At 46.7% G+C, this 17,806-nt stretch overlaps 2 protein-coding genes across 3 annotated transcripts in view; one reads left to right on the plus strand and one right to left on the minus strand.

Moving 5' to 3' along the window:
- The window catches only part of RASGRP4 (RAS guanyl releasing protein 4), a 73,803-nt gene that overhangs the window by 55,542 nt on the left and 455 nt on the right, over window positions 1-17,806 (minus strand). The window contains exon 1 of one of the 2 annotated variants that reach the window (XM_073598707.1): window positions 17,008-17,751. The exons of the other annotated variant lie outside the window; for it this stretch is intronic. Coding sequence (XP_073454808.1) covers window positions 17,008-17,012 — 5 coding nt within the window. The 5' untranslated portion in view covers window positions 17,013-17,751. Of the gene's footprint in view, window positions 1-17,007; window positions 17,752-17,806 lie in introns of those variants that run through there. 2 annotated transcript variants of the gene reach the window in all.
- The window catches only part of LOC141107766 (uncharacterized), a 70,115-nt gene continuing 69,356 nt past the window's right edge, over window positions 17,048-17,806 (plus strand). The window contains exon 1 of the mRNA XM_073598705.1: window positions 17,048-17,489. The gene's annotated coding sequence lies outside the window, so the exon portion shown is untranslated. The remainder of the gene's footprint in view (window positions 17,490-17,806) is intronic.

A 17,806-nucleotide genomic window follows, 5' to 3' on the forward strand; every position in this document is an offset into this window, starting at 1 on the left:
TGTAACTAGATCTGACTGCAGGCTGTTCCTGGTGTACTTTTTCTAATATACTGTCAGGCAGGCAGGTGATTCAGTGAGCTGCAGTGCATAAAATATATATACAGTCTCCTACATATATATATATATCCACTGCATTCCAGTCTAGCCAAGCCAATATCTGACAGCAGGCCATTCCTGGTGTACGTTTTCAAATATACTTTCAGGCAGACAGGTGATTCAGTGAGCTGCAGTGCATAAAATATATATACAGTCTCCTACATATATATATATCCACTGCATTCTAGTCTAGCCAAGCCTATATCTGACTGCAGGCCATTCCTAGTGTACGTTTTCAAATATACTTTCAGGCAGGCAGGTGATTCAGTGAGCTGCAGTGCATAAAATATATATACAGTCTCCTACATACAGTATATAGATCCACTGCATTCTAGTCTAGCCAAGCCTATATCTGGCTGCAGGCCATTCCTGGTGTACTTTTTCTAGTAAACTTCAGGCCACCAAGGAGAGGCAGACTCTCACAGGCCACTAAAACCTCTCCTTGCTCCTTATCAGCTGGGATCTCCAACCCCACTATACCTTCAGTCCTCTCATAAACCTGCACTGGGAGGAATGAAGGTGTAGAATTAGGTGTGCCAAGTACTTGCGGGCAATCTGCTATTGCTACACCAACATCCGATTGTAGCAGGCAAATTTCCCTAACCCAGTTGCTAAACTGTCAAAAGAAATTCGGTCCCAGCTATCCACATGCTCAGTGGCTGAATGCTAGCTTGGCTAAATTGCTAGCTCCAACTCCAACTCCAACTCCAACTCCAACTGCTGCCTTTTCAGCTGGTAGACAATGCCCCTTTCGTGAATTTGTGGAATGTGCGGCACTTCAGTGGCAGGTTCCCAAACGCCATTTCTTTTCACAGAAGGCTATTTCAGCTCTCTACCGGCATGTGGAAGGCAATGTCTTGGCCTCGTTGGACAGGACGGTCAGCGGTAAGGTGCATATTACCACTGACTTATGGTCCAGCAGGCATGGACAGGGATTTTACCTTTCTTTCATGGCGCACTGGGTAACTCTGCTGGCAGCTCGGATGGAATGCCTGACAGGGTGCAGTATTGTTGGAGCTTGTTCCGCCACCATGCCTCCAAAATGCTAGTAGTGGTGATTCTGCCACACCTCTCTCCTCCACTACCTCCTCTTCTTCTTCCTCTATGGCATCTTCCTCTGCAGATTTGTCCTCGGAACCAGTGGTGCTCCGTAGGTGTTCAAGGGGCTACGCAAGCACTCAGGCAAAAAGATGCCATGCGGTGCTTGAGTTGGTCTGCTTAGGGGACAGGAGCCACACTAGGGCAGAGATGCTGTCAGCTCTGCAGGGGCAGACTCAGAGGTGGTTGACGCTATGCCAGCTTCCGCCCTCTGACAGGGACACTTGACCCATGTTCCCTGTTTGGCTCACGTCCTTAATTTGGTGGTGCAGCAGTTCTTGTGCAGGTACCAGGGCTTACAGGGTCTCCTGAGGCAGGCCAAAAAAGTCTGTGGGCATTTCCGCCGGTCATATAATGCCAGTGTTTAGCTGGCTGACTATCAAAAGGAATGCAACCTGCCCAAGAACCCAGGGCCGTTTTTTCCATTGGGCACGCTGGGCAGTTGCCCGGGGGCCCCACTTGTCTGGAGGGCCCCATCCAGGGCCGATCCTCAGTGCTGCAATCTGCTGCTTAAGTTGACTGACTGCACTGGTTGCTCACTTGCTAGTGACATCAGTCAGAGGCCGCGGCTGCCCCAGCATTCATAGTGCGCCGCGGCCGCCCCAGCTGCTAGTGAACAAGCTCCGCCCACCTCTGCCATGTTCTTCACACAGCGTGGAGAGGGAGTGGAGAGGAAAGATGGCCCTTGATAGCTGGCGCTGCCTTGCTGCTGTGAGTGACACACTGTACTGCACCAGGCCAGCGGCCTCAGGTAAGTCTAACACTGTCTACTTAAGTATGTTTCAGTTGTGCCTCACACACCGCTGTCTGTGCCCCTCAAAAGTTGCCACTGTGCCCATCAAACACAGCCACTGTGCCCATCAAAGCTGCCACTGTGCCCAACAAATGCAGCCACTGTGCCCATCAAAGCTGCCACTGTGCCCATCAAAAGCTGCCACTGTGCCCATCAAACGCTGCCACTGTGCCCATCAAACTCGTGTTATATTGTCCAAATGTTGTGTTAATGTTTATACACTGATTTTGTTGGAAGTACCAATAAATATAGCCTTATTATATTATATTTGCATTTTTATTCTCGTGCGTGATTATGTAGACAGGGCCCCAGTGCACTGTATTGCCCAGGGGCCTATAATGCTCTTAAGGTGGCCTTGCAAGAACCGCCTCATTTGTGACATGCCCACCAGGTGGAACTCAATGTTGGCTATGCTGCAGTGGCTGCACATGCAGCAGAGGGCCATCAATGAGTACCTGTGTGAGTATGGCACCAGGACAGGGTCAGGGGAGCTTGGCTTTTTTTTCTCATGCCAGTGGCTACTGATCAAGGATGCATGCACTGTCCTGATAGAATTTGAAGAGGCCACGAGGATGGTGAGCAGTGACAGTGCATGCATCAGTGATACTGTCCCTCTTGTCTTCCTGTTGGAGCACACGCTTCGTGAAATAATGGACAGGGCACTTGAGGCAGAACAGAGGGAGGAAGAGGAGGACTTCCTTACCTTTCAAGGCCCCCTTTATCCAGACAGTATTCCTGCGGGCCTGCCGATTACACAGAAAGAGGAGGAGGAGGATGAGGATTGTGTCAGCATGGAGGTGGAGCCTAGCACTCAGCATCAGCAGCAGTCTTCAAGGAATCGTTTTCAGTCCCCAGAAACCTATGGACTTGTACGTGGCTGGGAGGAGGTGGCTGTGGATCATGTCATCCTTAGTGACCCAGTGGACTCCGGATCGAATGCCTCAGCAAACCTTCACTGCATGGCCTCCCTGATCTGGCAAAGCCTGCGAAAGGACCCTCGGATTTGTGGTATCAAGGAGAGGGATCATTACTGGCTGGCAACCCTTCTTGATCCACATTACAAGGGTAAGGTTGCGGAACTTATCCAGCCTTCGCAGAGGGAGCAGAGGATGAAACATCTTTGGGAGGCCTTGCAGAAAGGTTTGTGCAATGCGTTTCCAGAGCTTGGGAGGTTACAATTTCCGGGTCCTCCTGGACAACGTGTTGCTGAGGCTTCGGTCAGTCACAGAAGGAGCGGTGGAGAAGGTGGCCGTCTGATCAATGCGTTCAGACAATTCTTTAGTCCGCAGCCCCAAGGTCTGATCGGTTCCTGCAACCATCGTCAGCGTCTGATTTACATGGTGCAGAAATACCTAGGGGCAAGATCAGACTTGGAGACCTTTCCAACTGAAAATCCACTGGGTTACTGGGTCTTGAGGATGGATCACTGGCCAGAGCTTGCACAATATGCAATTGATCTACTGGCCTGTCCTGCATCCAGCGTTCTTTCTGAACGCACATTCAGTGCTGCTGGAGGCTTTGTAACTGATCACAGAGTGCGCCTGTCCACAGACTCAGTTGATCGGCTCACCTTCATAAAAATGAATCAGTCTTGGATCACCAGCTACCAAGCACCTGATGCTGATGTAACCGATTAATTTTTCTATAAATGTGAGATCCCTTGAAGACTGCCTATGCTGAGTGACTATCCTGTTATGCTGAGTGACTATCCTTTTCCTCCTCAATGTTCATGTTGATAGCTTCTAAGAACATTTTTGTTTCAGGGCACCACCACCAGTGCCTAAGGCCCAATTTTGTTGCCCCTGTTTAACAGGGGCGTATAATTATAATTTTTGCTGTAATATTTCGCAACAGGGCTCGTTCCTGTGCTCAACTAGAGTATCTGTGATAGCTTACAGTGTTGTGGCACCACCACCACACCACCACCAAAGGCCCAATTTTTCTGCACCCGATTAACAGGGGCATGTAATTACAATTTTTGCTGTAATATTTCACAGCAGGGCTTGTTCCTGCGCTCAACTAGAGTATCTGTGAGGGGTTGCAGTGTTGTGGCTCCACCACCATTGCCTAAGGCCCAATTTTTCTGCCCCTGTTTAACAGGGGCGTGTAATTACAATTTTTGATGTAGTATTTTGCAGCAGGGCTTGTTCTTGCGCTCAACTAGAGTATCTGTGAGGGGTTGCAGTGTCGTGGCACCAACACCAGTGCCTAAGGCCCAATTTTTCTGCCCCTGTCTAACAGGGGCGTGTCATTACAATTTTTGCTGTAATATTTCACAGCAAGGCTTGTTCCTGTGCTCAACTAGAGTATCTGTGAGGGGTTGCAGTGTTGTGGCACCACCACCAGTGCCTAAGGCCCAATTTTTCTGCCCCTGTTTAACAGGGGCATGTAATTTCAATATTTGCTCTAATATTTCACAGGAGGGTCAGTTCCTGCGCTCAACAAGAGTATCTGTGAGGCTTTATAGTGTTGTGCCACCACCACCACCGCCTAAGGCCCAATTTTTCTGCCCCTGTTTGACTGGGGCATGTAATTACAATATTTGCTCTAATATTTCACAGCAGGGCTTGTTCCTGCTCTCAACAACAGAATCTGTGAGGGGTTACAGTGTTGTGGCACCACCACCACTGCCTAAGACCCAATTTTTCTGCCCCTGTTTAAAAGGGGCGTGTAATTACAATTTTTGATCTAATATTTCACAGCAGGGCCCGTTCCTGCGCCCACCAAGAGTAACTGTGAGGGTTAACAGTGTTGTGCCACCACCACCACACCACCACCAAAGGCTCAATTTTTCTGCCCTGTTCAACAGGGGCATGTAATTACAATTCTTGATATAATATTTCACAGCAAGGCCCATTCCAGTGCCCACCAAGAGTAACTGTGAGGGCTTAGAGTGTTCAACACCTAAGACACAATTTTCTGCAGAGTATATAGGGCAGGCCGTATAGTATATACAGGCAGTCCCCTACTTTCAAACATCTGACTTACAAACGACTCCTACTTACAAACGGAGGGGGACAACAGGAAGTGAGAGGAAATCTACCCCTAGGAAGGGAAATTCTCTCCTGTAATAACCCGTAAACATGAGCGGATTTTCCTTTTGGAAAAAACTTGGATGTTTTTTCCGACGGAATTCCGCTCAAGCTTGCCTTGCTTACACACTGTCACACAAAAGTTCTCTGAACATTCGACCATCAAGAGCGCGGTGACGTACAACACTACGATGAGCCGAGAAAATGAAGTTCAATGCTTCCAAGCATGCGTTAAATTGTTTCCGAACATGCGTAGGAATTTTGCGCTTCGGAATTTGTACAGACGCATTTTCGAATAGGAACTTTTCCCAACCGAAAAATAGAGAATATGCTCGCAATCTTTTGTTGGCTGGAATTCTGCCAGCAAAAGACCGATGGAGCATACACACGGTCGCATTTTCCGACAAAAAGCTCTTATCAGAGTTTTGCTGGCGGAATTTCCGATCGTGTGTACGCGGCATAAGAGTTAATATGGGAAAAGGTGTCTCCACTGATGCTTTATCACCAATCCTTGTTTCCCTAATAACCCCAAATTTTCAAAATCCAATTGTCATTGGGATAGAAAGTGAGGTAAAATCTTCTGAACAGGGGCACAGACAGCAAAACAAATGTTACAGGGGTGATAACGCTTCCCTTTGTTATCCAAAAAGCTTAAAAATTGTTTTTTTGGCTGGAGCTACACTTACAAAATGTACCTGTTCCAAATTACAAACAGATTCAACTTAAGAACAAACCTACAGTCCCTGTCTTGTTTGGATCACCTGTATACTGCTGTTCAGAGTATAGAGGGCCTGGGGGCCCCACACCTTTTCTTTTTTTAATTTGGATGCGGGGTTTCCCTTAATATCCATACAAGACCCAAAGGGCCTGGTAATGGGCTGGGGGGAGGAGGGTACCCATGCCGTTTTTCTCAATAATTTTCATCCATATTGCCAGGACCCGACATTACATTACAACTGCAAGCAGTTTTAAGTGACTTTTATTCCTTTAGGAATGTCATTTTGTGCAGGGACTGTTCTAAACACGGGAAACACGTGCCACTTTACAGGCATACTATAGTCACTCCCCAGGTACGATATTTAAAGGAATATTTTTTCACTTTTAGCATTATTAAAATCACTGCTCCCGAAAAAACGGCCATTTTTAAAACTTTTTTTTGCATTGATACATGTCCCCTGGGGCAGGACCCGGGTGCCCAAACACTTTTTAGGACAATAACTTGCATATTAGCCTTTAAAATTCACACTTTTGATTTTTCACGTTCGGGTCCCATAGACTTTAACGGTGTTCGAATGTTCACGCGAACTTCTGGTCCGTTCGCATGTTCTGCCGCGAACGGAACCGGGGGATGTTCGGCTCATCCCTAGTCATGATGGTTTAAGGGGAACTTTAATGGTTTTATAAAAAATAACATGGTTTCATAATTAGATATTAAAAATATATCACGAAAACCTGTCTTTAATCAGTTGCCGACCGCTGCAAGTCGATACACGTCGGCACAATGGCAGCGGTACCTGTACGTCCCCTTTAAGAGCCGGAGATAGCAAGCGCACGTGCCTGCCATGTACAGCGCGACCGTGACCGCGAGTCCGCCGGTCTCCCGGCAATCGTGTCACGGAGCCTCAGAACGGGGAAGTGCCTATGTGTCAGAAACCATGAACCAGACCGAGACAGATATACGGTAAAATCACACTTGTTTATTAATAAAAATAAAAAGGTAAATAGAGTAAGCGTAGTCAAAGCATAGCCAGAGTCCAGTAACCGGATCAGGTAGTCAGCCAAGCCAGAGTTCAATAACCAGATCGGGTAATCAGCCAAGCCAGAGATGAAGGATCCAAGTAGAGGAACAGCAAACAGGATAAGAAGCCAGAAGGGATGTCAGCAAAGCCAGTCTATAAACAGGAATGCAGGAGATGGCTTCTTGTGATGTGTCCAAGGGGAAGGCAGGAATGAAGTGAGCTGGAGATCTTTAAGTAGGCGGGACTGACGAGCAGATCTACAACAGCTGGTTAACTTTGGCGAGAGATGAGAGCTGGCAATTAGCCGACAGCTGAGCGGCCAGCTCAGAGAAGGAAGGACTGAGCCAGCCCTGACAGTACCCCCCTCCTCAACGACCCCTCCCCCTCGGCAGACCACCGAGCTTGAAGGGAAAATGTCTATGGAAATCACGGAGGAGGGCAGGAGCATAACCGTCTGAGGATGAGACCCAGGAGCGTTCCTCCGGACCATAACCCTTCCAATGCACCAGGTACTGTATGCGCCCACGGAACCTATGGGAGTCAACAATGGATTGTGCCTCATACTCCTCATGGTTCTCAACCTGTATAGGGTGAGGACATGGCACCGAGGTGGTAAAGCGGTTGCAGACCAACGGTTTCAATAAGGAGACATGAAACACATTTGAGATGCTCATACTAGGAGAAAGGTCCAACGCGTAAGCCACTGGGTTAATCCTGCGAAGGATACGGAAAGGCCCAGTAAACCGAGGTGCAAACTTCAGTGAGGAAACACGAAGTCGGAGGTTGCGAGATGACAGCCAGACCCTGTCCCCAACCTGGTAGGAAGGCACAGGCAGGCGTCTGCGGTCAGCATGGAGTTTGTACCTATCATTAGCATGACGCAAAGCCTCCTGGACTTGTGCCCAAGTGGAACGAAGACCACGGAGATGCTCCTCTAGCGCAGGAATACTCTGCGGAACAAATGAGTCAGGCAACATGGAAGGTTGGAAACCATAATTCGCCATAAACGACAATCGGGAAGCAGAATTCAAGGCACTGTTGTGAGCAAACTCTGCCCATGGTAATAGGTCTGACCAGTTGTTGTGATGGTCAGAAATATAGCAACGTAGGAATTGTTCCAAGGACTGATTGGCTTGTTCTGCTGCCCCACTAGACTGCGGGTGATACGTAGAGGAGAAAGCAAGCTGAATTCCCAGCTGTGCACAAAAGGCTCGCCAGAACCGGTACACAAACTGACTACCCCTGTCCGAGACAATCACCTTGAATAGCCCATGTAAGCGAAATATCTCCCGAGCAAAAATGGAAGCCAGTTCCTTAGAAGTGGGCAACTTCTTAAGTGGAATACAATGACACATCTTTGAGAACTGGTCAACCACTATAAGGATAACTGTGTTGCCTTGGGAGTTGGGCAACTCCACAATGAAATCCATAGACAGGTGGGTCCAGGGCCTCTCTCCATTGGGTATGGGTTGTAGGAGGCCCACTGGAAGGTGTTGTGGAGTCTTACTCTGAGCACACACGGAACAGGCAGCTACGAAGGCAGTTACATCAGCACGTAGACTAGGCCACCAGAATTGTTGGGAAATGGCCCAAACAAGTTGATTCTTACCAGGGTGACCAGCTGCCTTGGGAGAATGGTAAGTTTGGAACACAGCAGTATGGAGACACTCTGGGACAAAGCAGCAGTCACAAGGTTTCTCAGGAGGAGCATCGAACTGAGCAGCAAAAATTTTGTCACCCAAAGGAGAAGTAAGACTGGTGCGAACCGTAGCTAGAATACGATCAGGAGGAATCATAGGAACCGGGACCGACTCCAACTTGGAAGTGGAGGAAAATTGTCATGACAAGGCGTCAGCCCTTACATTCTTAGTACCGGGTAAGAATGAGACAATGTAATTGAAACTTGACAAGAAAAGAGCCCACCGCGCCCTTCTGGGAGAGAGGCGTTTAGCCTCAGACAAGAATGTGAGATTCTTATGGTCAGTAAGAATGAGAACCGGCACAGTGGTACCTTCGAGGAGATGTCTCCATTCTTTCAGGGCTAAAATGATAGCCAAAAGCTCTCTGTCACCAATCTCGTAATTGCACTCGGCAGGTGACAATTTCTTGCAAAAATAGCCACAAGGATGCATAGCACTCTCAGAGGTAGTACATTGAGACAGAAGGGCGCCAACACCAGTCTCAGAAGCATCAACCTCAAAGATAAAAGGTAACGTAGGATCAGGATGTGCCAACACAGGAGCAGAAACAAAGGCAGCCTTGAGACTTTCAAAGGCCCCTAATGGACTCCGGAGACCAACTCTGTGTGTTACTGTTCTTTCTGGTCATATCAGTCAGGGGCTTGACCAGTGACGATAAGTTACGAATAAACTTCCGATAATAGTTGGCAAAACCCAGGAAACGCTGCAGAGGACGCAACCCCACGGGTCGAGGCCACTGAAAGGACTGCCGAAAGTTTCTCTGGGTTCATCGAAAAACCAGCAGTGGAAATTACATAGCCCAGGAATTTAACCTGTATCCAATGGAACTCACACTTCTCCAGTTTATAATAGAGATTGTTCTCTCTTAATTTCTAAAGCACACGACAGACATCTGTGTGGTGGCTCTCTAGGGACTTGGAAAATATGAGGATATCATCGAGATAAACCACCACACATAACTGCAACAAATCTCAGAGGACATTGTTAATAAATTCCTGGAAAACTACCTGGGCGTTACAAAGGCCAAAAGGCATTGCGAGATACTCATAATGACCTGTTCTGGTATTAAACGCAGTTTTCCACTCGTCGCCCTCCTTAATCCTCACGAGATTGTAAGCCCCTCTCAGATCAAGCTTAGTGAAAACCATTGCTCCCTTGAGGCGGTTAAATAACTCTGCAATCAACGGGATCGGGTAGGCATTCTTAGTCGTGAAACGATTGAGACCCCTATAATCAATACAAGGTCTCAGTTCACCGATCCTCTTCTCCACAAAGAAGAAACCAGCACCAGCAGGAGACGAGGATTTGCGGATGAAACCTTGAGAAAGAGCGTCTGCAACATACTCCTCCATGGCTTTATCCTCCAAGACCGACAAAGGTAAACCCGGCCACGAGGGGGAGTGGCACCAGGTTGAAGGTCAATTGCGCAATCATGCGGCCGGTGTAGAGGCAAACTAATGGCTTGACCTTTGTCAAAGACATTGCTAAAATCACGGTACTCCTCTAGCAAGGAGGAGAGTGAAGAGGTACACAGGACCTTGGCTACCTTCCGGAAGCATATTTCACTGCATTGTCGTGACCAGGAGAGAACCTCAGCACAGAGCCAATCAAAAGAGGGGTTGTGCCTCTGTAACCAAGGATAACCAATAACCAGCGGAAATTTAGGAGAGGAAATCACTTGGAATTGGATTATCTCATGGTAAAGAGCCCCTATGGCCAAGGACAATGGAACCGTCTCATGAGTCACATGGGCAGGCTATATTGGTCTCCCGTCAAGAGCCTCAATGGCAAGTGGGGTGTCACGCAGCTGCAGTGGAATCGAGTGCTTTGATACAAAGGCAGCATCAATGAACAGGCCTGCAGCCCCAGAGTCGATTAGAGCCTGTATCTCAATAGAGGATTTAGCCCAAGAAAGGGTGACCAAAACCAGGGGCTTATCCTTCTGGATAACTGGGGACCACACAACACCACCTAAGGTTTGTCCATGACAGGACCTCAAGGTTCGGGTGTTCCCAGGACGGGTAGGACAAGACTTCAAAAAGTGACCTGCCTGGCCACAATAAAGGCACAATCTCTCCCTCCTTCTAAAGGCTCTCTCATCCGCAGAGAGACGCATGAAGCCCAAGTGCATGGGTTCATCTTTACTGACCGACTCTGTACCAGGAGGCATGGGAGGTGAGGGAGGCACGGGTGGGACTGCAAAGCTCGGAGGCAATACAGGAGGCTTCCGCAAGCGCTCCTTAAAAGAAAGTCTTTCTCTGAAGTCTGGAGTCAATGAGGATGGCAAACGAGATCAAGCTCTCCAGCTCAGTGGGTATATCTCGGGCTGCTATCTCATCCTTGATGGAATCCGAGAGACCATGAGAAAAAGCAGCCACGAGGGCCTCATTGTTCCAAGCAACCTCTGCTGCCAGAGTACAGAACTCAATGGCATAGTCGGCAACAGTTCTCGTACTCTGTTTGATGGACATGAGGCACTTGGCAGCAGAAGCGGGGTGTGCGGGAACGTCAAATACCCTTTTAAAGGAAGCCACAAATTTGGTAACTCAAAATAACTGTTTTTTGCGTCTCCCATAGAGGGTTAGCCCAGGCCAAGGCTCTCTCAGAAAGCAAAGATATCACAAAACCTACTTTGCTTCTGTCCGTGGGAAACGCCTGGGGCAGCATCTCAAAGTATATCTCAACTTGGCTGAGAAACCCTCTGCATAGAACTGGATCGCCCCCAAATGGCTGGGGAAGCGGGGAGGAACCAGGCATACCTCTTATAGAGGTAATACTCAAGGCGGGTGCCTGCACAGAGACTGGCGCAGCAGCAGGGACGGCCTGCAACTCAGGTTGTACCGAATCAGCCACAGTGGGGGATTCCACGTGAGCCGTGTGACTCAGGAGCGTTTGTAACGCCATGGCAAACTGATCCATGCGGTGATCCTGCTCATCCAATCTGGAAAAAATATTACCAACAAGTGGATTGACTATATCTTCTGAATTCATGGTTTTCGCCTACTGTCAGAAACCATGAACCAGACTGAGACAGAAGTACAGTAAAATCACACTTGTTTATTAATAAAAATAAAAAGGTAAATAGAGTAAGCGTAGTCAAAGCATAGCCAGAGTCCAGTAACCAGATCGGGTAGTCAGCCAAGCCAGAGTTCAGTAACCAGATCGGGTAATCAGCCAAGCCAGAGTTCAGTAACCAGATCGGGTAATCAGCCAAGCCAGAGTTCAGTAACCAGATCGGGTAATCAGCCAAGCCAGAGTTCAGTAACCAGATCGGGTAATCAGCAAGGCCAGAAGTCAGGGATCCAAGTAGAAGAACAGCAAGCAGAATAAGGAGCCAGAAGGGATGTCAGCAAAGCCAGTCTTTAAACAGGAACGAAGGAGATGGTTTCTTGTGATGTGACCAAGGCGAAGGCAGGAATGAAGTGAGTTGGAGATCTTTAAGTAGGAGGGACTGACGAGCAGATTCACAACAGCTGGTTAACTGTGGAAAGAGATGAGAGCTGGCAATTAGCGGCCAGCTCAGAGAAGGAAGGGCTGAGCCAGCCCTGACACTATGTAAACAAGGCATTTCTGGCTTGTGTCATGACAGAGATCACCGCTCCCTTAAAGCCAATCTCCCCCACAGTTAGAATCACTCCCTAGGACACACTTAACCCCTTCATCGCCCTCTAGTGGTTAACCCTTTCCCTGCCATTTTTATAGCATTGATCGCTGTATAAATGACAATGGTCCCAAAATAGTGTCAAAAGTGGCTGATGTCATAATGTCGCAGTCCTGATAAAAATCGCAGATCGCCCCCATTACCAATAAAAAAATTTAAAAAATTAAAATGCCATAAAACTATCCCCTATTTTGTAGACGCTATAACTTTTACGCAAACCAATCAATATACGTTTATTGCGATTTTTTTACCAAAAATATGTAGAAGAATACATATCGGCCTAAACTTAGGAAAAAAATAGTTTTTTTATATATTTTTGAGGGATATTTATTATAGCAAAAAGTAAAAAATAATGCTTTTTTTTCAAAATTGTCGCTCTTTTTTTGTTTATAGCTCAAAGAAATAAAAACCGCAGAGGTGATCAAATGCCACCAAAAGAAAGCTCTATTTGTGGGAAAAAAAGGACGTCAATTTTGTCTGGGTGCAACATCGCACGTCCGCGCAATTTTCAATTAAAGCGACGCAGTGCCGAATCGCAAAAAGTGCTCTGGTCAGGAAGGGGGTAAATATTCAGTTAAAGAACTAGTAGAACTATGAGCATTTTCATTTTGAATAAAGTAAGGGAGGGTTATAACCCCTGTAAGGTTTATTTTTACCATTTTTGTCCCATAGGGGACAAAATAGCCAAACAGGAAGTGAGAGGAAATCCCTGCAAATTAAGGAAATCTCTTGGGGACATCCAGGTCACCATTGGAAGATTCCCCTACTTTTCTCAGGACAACCCAAAATTTGGGACTTTCTAGAGTCGCTGGAACGCTTTCAGAAGCAATGGGGAGCAAGCAATGGGGAGGAGATGTCCCCCCTCTTGCAGCTCGCCAGTGTTTCTCAAGCTTACCATTTTTGCCAGCTTGTCCAAGAAATGATCCGATGGTGCGGTGTGCAGAAGCGACCACATACGTAAGTCACGTACTCATATGTAAAACAGTGTTTGCACCACACATGTGTGGTATCGCTGCAAACGTTAGAGCAAGAGCAATAATTCTAGTGCTAGACCTCCTCTGTTACATCTAAACAGGTAATCTGTAAAGGTGTTTGAAGCATCGCCTATGGAGATTTTTAAGTAGCGTAGTTTGTTGCCATTCCACCAGTGTACGCAATTTTAAAAGCGTGACATGTTAGGCGTCTATTTACTCAGCGTAACATCATCTTTCATATTATAGAAATTGGGGTATATATTGTTTTTTTTTTTCATTAAAATGTATTTTTTCAAATAAAATTGCGGTTGAAAAACCACTGCGCAAATACCGTGCGACATAAAAAATTGCAACGATCGCAATTTTATTCCTTAGGGTCTCTGCTACAAAAAAATATATAATGTTTCAGGGTTATAAGTAATTTTCTGGCAAATACTGATTTAAACTTGTAAACAAGTATGCAGATTACAATTTCTGACATGTACCGTATTTCTTTCCAGATCTGCATAACTGTTCCAGGTCAGTGACTCAAAAAGGACTTTGGCGAGCAGGTCAGCAAGTTCACACTGCAGAACAATCTGAAACACAATCAACTGTGGAATATTTTTCAGCGGGTGGCTAAGAAGTGGCTTCCAGGTGTCTAGGAGGTGATCCTGCCACCTCCCAAATGCTTGTGTGCTGTTTTTTTTTTTTTTTTTTTTGCCAAAAGGCAATTTTCGATGGTATAAATGCACAGCAACAATGAGGTAAGCGTTTGGCTTGCTGTTGTAGCATAATCCAATGGACTTGAATTTGCGAGTTTGACAGGGGTTGCTGCTTTTTGAACTTGACAAGCCTTGTTCCATTTGCTGCAGCCAAGATGCAAAGCATCACAGACATAGGTGTGCGCACAGGGTGCGCCAGGTGTGCCTGGGCACACCCTAATCACATTGTGTGCTGCAGATGCCCCCTGTTTAGACCTGCGATATTTCACCAAAGCCCCCTAATGGGGCTCCTAATAAAACTGTAAAAAACGAATTAAAAAACTAAAATTGTAAATAATAATAAAAAAATAAAAAAAATTAAAATTAAAAAAAAATAATAAAAAATAAAATAGTAAAAATAAAAACTACTGACACCATTCACTGCCCCACTGACACCAAACTCTGCCCCACTGACATCGTCCACTGCTCTACTGACACCGGCAGTATATACTGTATGCACACGCATATGTGTTTGAGCTTTGGGGTGCACACCCTAATGCAATAGACTGTGCACACCTATGATCACAGAAGTAGCATGTGTACAGCCCTCTCCATCTCTTATCTTTTGGGCTGCTGGTCGGAGGGCAATCAAACCATGGTTTTACTGCCTGTTTTTACCACTGTCCTTGCTGCTAGAATTGTCAGAAAGAGGTCAGAAATGGCGTCTTCTTGTATTTCTGTTATGACAAGCTAACTTTAAATGCTTGCTATCAATGCTATCAATGGTGAGTAATCAGCATAGAAAAATCAGTGGTTTTAACACCCTAAATATCTAAAAGTAGATGTATTAAATTGAGAGATCCCAATGCTTCCTGTTAGGGTTGCCACCTGTCCAGGATTCACCGGGACAGTTCGGGTTTGGAATCATGAGTTCGGGTTTCAGACCGCCTGAAACCCGGACACATTATTCAGACGACACTATGGCATCCCAGCAAGGTTGCTGGCTGCAGTTGTGTAAGCCAAGAGTGTCTGTGACACTCTCTTTCACACTGCCCAAAAGCCAGCACTAACAATTACCCCTCCCCCCACACAGACGGGAGAGGTGAGAGGGATTGATCTGCTCCTCTTCCTCCCGCCCCTACCCCTCTGTGAATGCGCCCAACTCTTCAATCCCTGGCGCTGTGCCTCATAAAAGGAAAGTGGGGCCAGAAATTTGAAGTCCAGCAGCCTCAGCTCCATCTGAAAGAGAGGTGCTGACTGCCAAGGGGTGAGTGAGCTCACCATCCATCCCTGCCTGTGACTAAAGTCTCTCCCCTTCTCTCTCTGCTTGTGAGAGTACACAGGGTAAATCATAGGGTAAATCAGGGTTCTCAGAGCACCCCTTATATCACAGTTCCCCTTTACACCAGAGGCCACAGTGTTCCCCCTTACATCAGAGTTCTCTCCGTATATCAGAGTTCTCAGGGTTCCCAGAGCATCCCTTATGTTAGAGTCCCCAGAGTTCTCCCTTACATCAGAGTCTGCAGAGTCCCCCCCCCACCCCCCCCCTGCTTACGGTGTATGGGAATTCTGTGAGTTCAGATGTAAAAGGGGAACTCTGTGGACTCTGATGTAAAGGGGGACTCTTGCGATTACCTTCATTTGATTAGAAATGTTATTCAAATTTTAAAATATATGTATAGTTTATACCAGGGATATGCAATTAGTGGACCTCCAGCTGTTACAAAACTACAAGTCCCATGATGCATAGCAAGACTCCCAGAGACAGCCACAAGTATGACACCCAGAGGCAGAAGGAACTGATGGAACTTGTAGTTTTGCAACAGCTGGAGGTCCGCTAAATGCATATCCCTGGTTTATACTATAAAAAAGATTGCTGTGCGCCGCTAAAGTGTTCGGGTATGACTTGAAGAAAAGGTGGCAACCCTACTTCCTGTGCCATATACCTACAAATCATTATTTAAAATGGCTGTGCCATTCCTAAAGCAAACATTGTACATAACAACAGGGGCGTATCTACTGAGAGGTAAAACAGGGCGTTTGCCTTGGGCGACATTTTTCCGGGGGAGGGGGTTTGGGTGCCTGTACCGGGATAATGCCTGTGGCTGTGGGCATTCCCCCAGTGTCATTTTTTAGAGCCGGCGGTTGGCTCTCTTATAATAGCAATTGAAGCAGCTTATTAGCCGCTTGATTGCTATTACAAGCAGTGGGAGGGGATGTCGCCCCCCACCCCCCGCTGCCTTCTGTGCCTCTCTCGGGCTCGCCTGTCCCACTGGGAGACCCGAGCAACCAGCCAGCACGTCCGCTGGCTGGCCGGACAGCCAAGCAAAGCCAGGATCAGCTTTGATCTAAACTGAAAAGATGACATGACATCACTTCTGGTGTACTCAGAAATCGCCAGTTTTTAAAAATTGAAAGTATTCAAAAAACACAGATCTTGGTGTTTTGAATGCTTTTAAGTGCAGAGGATGGATTTGGGGTCTTTTAGACCCCAGATCTCTTCATTAAGAGTACCTGTCACAAGCCTACTGCTGTACCAAGGGTATTTACATTCCTTGTGACAGCAATAACAGTGGGGAAAAAAAAAAACAGTGTGAAATAAATAAATAAATTCATTAAGAATAATAATAAAAAAATTAAAGTGCCCTTGTGAAAGCGTGTGTCGGTCCCGCACGCATGCAAACAACGATCGTCCCACACATGTTAGGTAACACGCGAATGTCAGATCACGGGCAGTAATTCTAGCACCAGACCTTCTCTGTAAATCAAAAGTGGGAACCTGTAAATGCTTTTAAAGTGTCGCCTATGGATAGTAAAATTGATGTAGTTTGTTGCTGTTGCACGGTTGTACCCAATTTTAAAGCGGCTGGGATCGGACAAATTTAGATGAGGCAGCACAAAACCAAAATACACGACTGCATGCCGCTAAAATACAGTGGGGAAAATAATTATTTAATCCCCTGCAGATTTTGTAAGTTTGCCCACTTCTAAAGAAATGAAGGGTCTATATTTTTTTAGCATAGGTGTATTATAAATTATATAAACAGAATATCAACCAAAAATCCAGAAAAAACACATAAAAAAAAAACACATCCTTTGTGTAAAATCCCTGATGCTCCTGCCAATCCCTCTGCTTTCCTTTTAAAAACTGACCACACCAAGCAGGAGAACACAGTCCCCCCCACCCCCCCCCCCCTGGGCTGTTGGTTGGTAATCCAGCCCCGTACTTACCCCATCTATGTCACAGGCGGACAAGGCTCCTACGGACAGCGGCTTCCATCACGTCTTCTCCTCCTCTGCATCATGGAGGCTTCCGCCGTGCGTCTCTTCCCTCCTCCTCCTCCTAAGAGTCCAACAGGATCGCTTGTCCTTTCAGCCAATCGGGTGACGGGGCTCTGGACCGGCTTCCTGATTGTCCGGAAGGAGAATCAGCGTGCCAATGTAATAGGGCTTACCTATAGGTACTTTAAATATCTCCTAAACATGCACCGTTTAGGAGATATTTACTGTAGATGCAGCTGGAGACATCACCGGCGCATGCACTCAAGAATGGCATATCCGTGCCGTTTCTTCAGAGTCCTGTGCCGTAAACTGCGGCTCTTGCAGCTTTGGCCCCTCACACAGCCGGAGTCCGTGAACCCAGAAGGAAGACCGGGTGGAGATGGAAGCGCCTTCGGCAGTGATAGAACGCCTCTGGAGGGCTTCGTTCTAAGGTAAGTTTTATCGCAAACTAGCACATCATCACATTGCCTTGCAAGTAAAAAAAAAAAAAAAAGCCAGTGGTTTATTACCGAGGTCTTTTCTGCTGATAACCAATTGTCGCTTCAAACCACATGCCCAGGCTGTCGCATCAAAAAACATGTTTTAAAGGAGCAGTTATACATCTGACATCAGAGCTGATGGGGGTTTTTCTGCCGCCGATCAGTATAAACTGTATAAAAACGTCTCGCACTATGCCCACATACACCATACAGGACTTTGTCTTTCTCTTTCAAAATTAATCACGTAAAACTACATACAGTACTACTCC

This window comes from Aquarana catesbeiana, linkage group LG09 (assembly GCF_042186555.1).
Source record: "Aquarana catesbeiana isolate 2022-GZ linkage group LG09, ASM4218655v1, whole genome shotgun sequence".
Taxonomy (NCBI): Eukaryota; Metazoa; Chordata; class Amphibia; order Anura; family Ranidae; genus Aquarana; species Aquarana catesbeiana.